This window comes from Asterias amurensis, chromosome 8 (assembly GCF_032118995.1).
Source record: "Asterias amurensis chromosome 8, ASM3211899v1".
Lineage (NCBI taxonomy): Eukaryota > Metazoa > Echinodermata > Asteroidea > Forcipulatida > Asteriidae > Asterias > Asterias amurensis.
The window spans coordinates 17,381,624-17,390,418 of record NC_092655.1 but is presented as its reverse complement, the minus strand read 5'-3'; the positions used below and the strand labels follow the sequence as shown (position 1 = coordinate 17,390,418).

Below are 8,795 nucleotides of genomic sequence, written 5' to 3'. Positions count from 1 at the left end.
TGTTAATATTTAGTGTTCATCATTTTTTTTTATTGTGTGAAAGAGGACAACAAATACAAGATGGCGGCGCTCATAGATCTTTTTGCTGCTGGATTGATCGGTAAGAAAATCAAAGAGTTGTGTAAAATTGATGCATTTTATTGCTAAGAAAAATAGGTAGGGATTTACTGCTACTGTTCATTCTACTAATGTGTTCACTCTGGTGCCTTATTGTGAACGGTAAGGATATATGAACGTCCTTCGACAGGCACACCCTTTTAACCCCATCTCGCCAGTGCAGTCATTACGCCCCGTTATAATACGCCCCCTCGGTTGTTGTGACTGTGAAAATGTATGGATGTGTTTGGGATTTTTTTTATAATGAATGATGACTCCAGGTCATGAGGTTAAAAAAATACCTTGTTGTTGGTAATATATGATATCTGAAAGGAATGATGGATATTTCAGTGGAAATATTTCCGTATCCTGCCACAACCACTTTTTCACTCATGAGTAATTTTCTTCACATTTATTTAAACTTAAAAAGTTATTTTTATTAATAGGAAATCTCATTTGACTCAATCGTAATGGTATGTTATTATTGTATATTTTATTTCATAACAAATGAAAAAGGGTGGCAGGATACAGAAACTTTTCTAAAAGGGATCTCATTTGACTCTATCAACATGTTCAATTGTATATTTGACTTCATAACAAATAAAAAAGTGGTGGCAGGAAATGGAAAATGTTTAAAGGTATCTCATTTGAATTGAGTAAATTAGTTTTAGACACTGATTTATTTCAGAACAAATTAAAAAAATGGTTACAGGATTCAAAGATGTTTCCATTTGATTCAAGACAAAAAAAGGAGAATTAAAATTATAAAAAAATTACATCTGCTGTAGTTGCGATAACGTAAACCTCCTGCCGATGGCGGAGCCGGCGATAACTGCTGCTGAATCTGAATTTGGAGTTTGGAGAAAGTCATTTGGAGCGCCAACTGCAACCTGGGGCTGTGTACTCCCCTGTATAGACGATGTGACCTGTGACATCACATATTTACAAAAGAGCCACAGAGCCTGTACTTCCTGCAGGCACGATTTGTACACAGCTCAACGCTTAATGGAAAAAACATCAGATCTTACATTTTATGGAGATTGCACTGTCTAATTCTTATCAACTTTTGATATGAAAAGGGGCACATCTCAAAACTTGTCCAGCTTTTACTTTCATAACTCTTGGTTTTATGTGGAAATTATGACACAAAATGTCAACTTTCCCATAGGACCGGTGTAGTATCTTGCCTGCCAGAATACTCAAAGAATGTACAAGGTCACACTTATTGTAAACAAAGTTCATATGGTCTATACACTTATAAGAACTGCATGTGGTTATTATTCTTATTATCTGAGATGTTGTTTGTTTTAGGCCCAGGGGAATATTTTGTAAGGTTGCATACACTGACTTTTATCGACTATACATAATTAAAGGTGTTTTTTTTTTTTTTGACTTTAGAGAAAGACGTCAACTCAGATGTATTATGGGTCTGGTCCTACCCTGTGATCAATGCCAAGCAACGGGATCTCATCCAGAGAAAAGGATGTCTAAACACTACACACAACGGTTCCTTGGTTCCCTTTGTGTATGGTCAACACAATAGGCAGTGGTTCTACATTAGCACGCAGGAAGTGGTCGACTCATCCACTCTCCCTAAGGTAATAGTAACGACAAATCATAGTGATAATTATTAGATTTACTGAGTGCCTCGCACTGGCCTGCCAGGAAATAGTTTACATTGAGATAAATGTTTGTGAAAGTTCTTTCTCATTTGTATTCTGGTCGTGTAAAATAACCTCTGGTCTGGTCTCAAGCCCTTGTTAGGTCTTGTGGAATTTCGCTCCAAATTTGAGTAGATTACCCTCTGTTTTAATTTGTAAATGAAAACATTCTTAAATGTATAAATCCTGAAATGAATTCTGAGCATTTTTTATTAAAGCTAAACTTTGTGATTGCAATGCAGCAGTGCCCTATAAACAATTCTTAAAACAGCTCCAACTTGTTTTCCTTATTAATATAATTTTGCATCGGGTATGAAGGTAAAAACCAATCATATCAATCAAACTGACACTTTTCCGTGACTTTGCTTTATTTCAGGTAAAAAGTTTCTCTCTTGTGCTTTTAACGAGAGACTTCAACCCGGAGAAGTACAGCCTGTTGACCAAGATCCTCTGCCAGGCCTACGTGTCATCGGGAAACCCGGCCTCATTGCTAGAACATTACTTGTCCGTCATTACAAAAGGGAGCTGTCAGAGTGAGAACAATGGCATGTTCCAGGTTCGGGATTTTGACTTGAGGAAAGCTTACGCTGCAGCTTCCATAAAAGGTTCTTTTCTTTAAAATGTTATTGTTTTTCTAAATGATTTTGGGTTGCACAAAGAAGAATTGACTACAGCGGAATAGGAACCAACGACCTATGTTTTAACTGCCAGCCGTCTACTAACTGAGCTATCTAGCCCAATGTTGGTGGTCTCCCGTGTCAGTCTCTCTTTGTTCAACCAAAAAAAATTTTTTAAGAATTACCCAGTCAGTTCCCCTTTTCTACTAATATAACCACAAGAAAAATTTACTGAGTAAATGTCATTCAAATTTGGTGTGTTTTGTTTTTAAAAAGAAAGTATTATTCTAAGCTTGATCTCCTTGGATTAGAAAATTCGCACACAAAGATCTTGCAGCAGTGCAGAGCTCTCCCATTTTTGATTGGTCGTGCTTGAGGAAAGTTCCTTTGATGGTGCTTATCCATAACTGTGCAGTCTTATAACTTGTATTTCCTAAAATAATTCCTTTCTCTATTTATTGTTTTCCCAGATGTCATCAATGCTTTTGAGTTGGAGTCCATCCTGATTTATACAGCTTTACTGCTGAAGAAACGCGTAGCAGTGTACCACTCCAAAGTAGAAGAACTGCTTGATTTTGTAAGGTAACGTTTATCAAAAGTACACACCTCAAAGAAGATTTAAAGGCAGTGGACACTATTGGTAATTGTCAAAGACTAGCCTTCACAGTTGGTGTATCTCAACATATGCCTAAAATAACAAACCTGTGAAAATTTGAGCTCAATCGGTCATTGAAGTTGCGAGATAATAATGAAAGAAAAAACGCTCTTGTCACACGAAGTTGATTTCGAGACCTCAAGTTCTAAATCTGAGGTCTCGAAATCAAATTCGTGGAAAATTACTTCTTTCTCGAAAACTATAGCGCTTCAGATGGAGCCGTTTCTCACAATGTTTTATACTATCAACCTCTACCCATTATTCATCACCATGAAAGGTTTTATGCTAATAACTATTTTGAGTAATTACCAATAGTGTCCACTGCTTTTAAACATATCTAGGTCCAGTGTAAAGTTAGGGTGAACAATTCAGAATACCGCAGGGCTTGCAGCTCAACAATTTAATTAGACTAGAATTCTGTTTGCAAGACCATAATAGCAAATTGCAAATTAACATATTATTTTTGTTTGAGCAGCTTCTAAGGAAGGTTTACCTTGTTGATCTTATTGGTAAATAAATTTGATACTCAACCAAATTGATGGATATTTAGCAGATTCAAAATTCAACTTATTCACATCTTTTTTAATATATGATAAATTTGCATTTCTTGTGTTTTACACTTACACCGATGTATGTAAAGCAATGTATACTCAGTACAAAACGCCGCACAAGGTCTGAGTTAAAAGTAACATCATGTCCGCCCAAGTCCCAAAAATGGCCGCGAAGCTGCAAGGAGTCCCGTGAGGCCTCGGCTGGAAATTCCTAGAAATCCGTTGCAAGAACCCATCGCAAGCTATTGTAACTGGGATTTTACATAACATAAGTTATTTTCTGAGATACACCGCTTTTGCAATGACACAACGATAAATAAATCTACAATGCATTTAACCAATAAAGTCCAAGTTGAAAATAACAAACGCTCCTTTCTTGATTAATATAGAGCATTACCGAGCCTGGTATGGCATCGGCAAAACTGGTCCCTCCTCTACCCATACGTTGATCTTGAGTCCGAGGATGAGATACAGGAATTGAAAGGAGCTTCTTCATACATTGCTGGATTCACAGATCCTGCTATTGAGAATAGGACCAATCTCTTTGATGTTTTTATCAACGTCCCGGCCGGTGAAATCACAGTTAATCCTACTGCAAAAGGTAATGACATACCATTTTACAATTATTTTTCTTCTTGTGTGCGCCTTGAGCACCCCTTGGGTGGATACTTTTTGCAAATCATTGATACTAAAATTATCTTTTATTTTTAAGGTAGGTTTTCCAACATAAGAGTCTCTGACTCTTTGATTATTCCTCACACTGATTATTTTTTGTAGTTCTTCAACTGGAAGTGGAAATTTAGGCAGGGTTTTCATGGAAGACTTGTGTGAAAGACTGCAAGTGTTTCAAAAACTTGAGAGTCTATGTGAGACTTACTTTAGTAGCAGTTTTCATCAGCAAAGTACATTTGTGACTCGGGCCAAAAGGTTGAAATGCCACCTTTTCAATGTAGATCTAGATCCCAGTTTCAGACTTTATTTTGTCAGAAATGATTCTCATCCCTGAAATAAGTAGAGAAGAAAATAAAAGTAACTTGAATACTCCCCTCCTCCCCGCGAAAAATACAAGATAAAACAAATAAAGATTTATTTTTAAAAATCAACAACCAAGTTTATGGTTATTCAATTTCTCTACTTTGTTTATGTTTTCCCTGGTAGAATATTTCACGTTGGGTAAGCTGCATAAAGACATAGCCAAGGTAATGGTTACCAGTGCTCAGGATGAGTCCATAAGCAACAAACAGACCATCGTGGTGAGTTTAGTCTGAGATTATGTAACATTGAACGAAATCGATCGTACCAAACTACTTTCATCTTTATTGATCAAAATCAACTATCCTGATTTAAAATTATTAAGGTTTAGACATCAAGAATTGAAAAAAAAGAGATTTTATGAAAATTTTGATTTTTGAACAAAAAAAAATTCTCCCCTCCAACATGGAAGGGCCCATTACGTGAAATGGCAAAGCGTAACTGAAAGGCCTTTTTGACTGAGCGAACCACAGATGACCATGATTGAAAACTTCTCTTGAAATACATCTGCCTGAAATGCTATATTTTTTGAGAAAGTGAGTAAAACAAATAGAACTGATCAAAGCATGGGTGACAACATCGCTCCCTCCTTCATGGGGTGAAAGATCATTTACTTCATACTAAACTTTTTCCATCACTAGCTTTGTTCAAAACTTCCCTCAAAACTCACCTAATGAGGACTGCATAAACATTCCCTTCTACTGATGTGTCACTGCACCATGAGCATCTTAAGATGGATACAAGCGCATTATAAATGCCCATTGTTATCATTATTACTTCCCTTCGGAGTTTACTTTAATTTTGGTCCAATATAATCACACCAATTCCAGGATATTTCGAACAAGACGATGGAATTAATCAACAACTTAAAATCCCTGAGTGACTCTGGCCCCAACGGATCAGGCAAAGTCAGCATCGAGACGTTGCATGAACGTAAAATGCCACCAGCCACAGAGAGCTTCCTGTTCAACCTTGCCGCTGCAGAAGGAATGGCGCAAGTCTAGTAAGATGTGTACACAAAATCAGAATATCTTTTGCAGCAAAATGTACTAGTGCAGAAGGACCAACCGGGTCGAATAGGATGTGTACACAAACTGAGAATTTTTGTATTAGTAAACCTGCTTGTAAAGAAGGACCAGCACAAGTCTAATAGGATGTGTAAACAAACAGAATATTTTGTATTAAAGTAAATCGTGCTAGTGCAAAAGGACTGGCACAAGTTTAAGATGGACTTCTTTCTGTTATGATGTGCTTCAACCAAGCCACTAACAGACTGACACAAGTCTAGTATAAAATGGCAATGGGAACTTGCAAACTTGGGCCCAATTTCATATAGAGAGCTGTGCTAAGCTCTTTTTGTGCTAAAAAAGCAAAGGTATACGGGGAACCAGGCACAAGTAGTACATGTGAAATCTGTTTTTTGGGCTGGTTACCTTTTTCTGGTGAGCATACCGGGTAATTTGTTTGTGCTATATTAGTTTTTGTACTAAAGCAGCTTTAAGAATTGCAACTCTTTTGGGCCGTTTCAAAAACTGATCAATGAATTTACACACAGAGAATGCATTTGAATTGTTTCAAAATAATTACATATTATTTTATATTTTTATTTTTTAAACAATATATAAAAACAGCTATACGTATAAATTGACTCTCTTATTAATGCATCCTTGTATAAGACAAGTTTTGTCGTTGCGTATTTTGTTTAAAGATTGTTTAAAGAGTCTGTAAGTGTTATACTTGTTTTTTACATGTTAATGTTATACTTTTGAAAAGAAAGCGGCTAGTATGCTTTAAAAAAAATAAATAAAGTTGCTTGTGGTTAAAGACACTGGACACTATTGGTTATTGTCAAAGACCAGTCTTCTTACTTGGTGTATCTCAACATATGCATAAAAGACATTTGAACTCAATTGGTCATTGAAGTTGCGAGATAATAATGGACGAAAAAACACCCTTGTCACACAAAGTTGTGTGCTTTCAGATGCTTGATTTCGGGACCTCAAAATCTAATCCTGAGGTCTCAAAATCAAAATAGTGGAAATTACTTCTTTCTCAAACTACGTTACTTCAGAGGGAGCCGTTTCTCACAATGTTTTATACATGCTTACCAAGTAATGTTTTTATGCTAAAAATTATTTTAAGTTATTACCAATAGTGTCCACTGCCTTTAACCCACAATGAAACAATGCTTAAAAAAAAGTAAAGGAAACTCAAGTAACTCTTTGGCTTATCTTAAATATTAATACATTCTCTGTTCCTGCTTACTCTATGTACACTATACTCTTGAGTTGGTGGGATTAGATGAATGTGTGAATTTGAGTGAATGTTCTAAGTGGGAACTGTTATTTTTTTATTTTTTTTTTATTTTAAATAAACAACATTCCAATACAACTAATTAACCGCCGTTCCTATAAGCTTTTCAATACAAATATAAATGCAAAGAGCAAAGCATATTTTCATTGACACTTTGTGAAGTTTACCAAGTCAGATGACATTAGCACCAAACATAGAGAGGCACTTGTTAGTACACAATAAACATGCAGTCCCACCCTGGACCAAATTCCTTTGGGTAGATTACATACACTCACAAAATGTTGCTTGTGTGAATATTTGTAATAACTTGGGCCCAATTTCTTAGAGCTGTTTAAAAGCAGGGGACACTTTTGGTAATAACTCAAAATAACTATTAGCATAAAACCTTACTTGGTAACAAACAAGTAATGGAGAGCTGTTGATAGTATAAAACATTTCGAGAAAGAAGTTATTTCTCACTAAAATAATATTTGAATTTGAGATTACATCAAGTGAGAAGACTGGTCTTTGACAATTACCAATAGTGTCCAGTGTCTTTAAGCAGAAAATATTGCTCAGCTAATGCCTGCTAAGCAGAAATGAGCAGGCTACCGGTCACAGATTGTACAAGTGACATGGGAGGTTAGCTGGTAGCCATATACTGGTAAGCATATTGTTGTGCTTAAGAAGCTCTATGAAATTGGGCCCTGTCTATGACAGCTCAGTGTTATTTTCTCCAAGGGCCAAAAACACTTCTTGTTGGATTTTTTCAGAGAAATTTTTTTTTATAAACATTTTAAGTCGCATTCCATTTTACATTACAAAGGGTATTATAACAATTACCTAAAATGCATACTTTGTAAAATAAGAAATGTTTTATATCGCCATTATTGCTCTACGTCTTTAAAGGCAGTGGACACTATTGGTAATTACTCAAAATAATTATTAGCATAAAACCTTACTTGGTGATGAGTAATGTGGAGAGGTTGACAAAATGGTTGATGGTATAAAACATTGTGAGAAACGACTCCCTCTGAAGTGACATAGTTTTCGAGAAAGAAGTAGTTTTCCACGAATTTGATTTCGAGACCTCAGATTTAGAATTTGAGATCTCGAAATCAACCATCTAAAGCGCACACAACTTCGTGTGACAAGGGTTTTTTTCTTTCATTATTATCTCGCAACTTCGAAGACCAATTGATCTCAAATTTTCACAGGTTTGTTATTTTATGCATATGTTGAGATACACCAAGTGAGAACACTGGTCTTTGACAATTGCCAATAGTGTCCAGTGTCATTAAATGTTTCCACCTATAACCTTTCTTGTAAAACGTTGCATAGCATTCCATTGATAAGAATGTTTGAAACTAACATTTCTCAGATTAATACACTTGTAAATATAATAGTTAATTAGCTAAGACTATCTGTAAAAAATAATTATAGAAAAATACAACAGATATATAATAATTTCCTTTAAATGTATCAACAGCCAGTAAATACTGAAAATATATAGAATCAATAACAATCCATTATTGTTCATTTTGTAAAAATATTAAAATTAAACTAATTTATCATCAAGCTTTGGTATATTTTCTGAATCATGTCTGTCTCAAATGTTTAAACCCTGAAATGGAGGAACTCTGTAGATACAGATACTCTGTAATTTCTTTTTGGAAAGAAAAAATCTGCTGAATGTAAGACTACCAATACGACAAAACAAGAGAGCAGAAAAGATAATCAACGTATTCTTTCATTCTAATTTTCCCTATGCCCTCCTAAAAAGAATATTTGTTATGTTGACTTGTAAAGAAACAACAACAGCAAATGTTAGTTTTTAAAGGAACACGTTGCCTTGGATCGGACGAGTTAGTCAAAACAAAAGCGTTTGTAA

General features: G+C 35.4%; 1 protein-coding gene across 1 annotated transcript; it reads left to right on the top strand.

Moving 5' to 3' along the window:
• The first annotated feature begins 43 nt into the window (after positions 1-43).
• Positions 44-8,747, top strand: LOC139940464 (DENN domain-containing protein 10-like). Its single transcript, XM_071936733.1, has 7 exons — positions 44-100; positions 1,495-1,694; positions 2,134-2,362; positions 2,845-2,956; positions 3,970-4,181; positions 4,739-4,833; positions 5,443-8,747. Exons 1-7 carry the CDS (start codon positions 61-63, stop codon positions 5,614-5,616), a joined length of 1,062 nt encoding a protein of 353 aa, XP_071792834.1. The 5' UTR covers positions 44-60; the 3' UTR covers positions 5,617-8,747.
• Positions 8,748-8,795: the final 48 nt, after the last annotated feature.

Excerpts from the sequence above, each read along its gene's own strand:
- LOC139940464 (XM_071936733.1), top strand. The coding sequence starts at position 61 with ATGGCGGCGCTCATAGATCTTTTTGCTGCTGGATTGATCG. Across the intron at positions 101-1,494 it reads TTTTGCTGCTGGATTGATCG|AGAAAGACGTCAACTCAGAT; the intron begins GTAAGAAAATCA and ends TTTTGACTTTAG. Across the intron at positions 1,695-2,133 it reads ACTCATCCACTCTCCCTAAG|GTAAAAAGTTTCTCTCTTGT; the intron begins GTAATAGTAACG and ends GCTTTATTTCAG.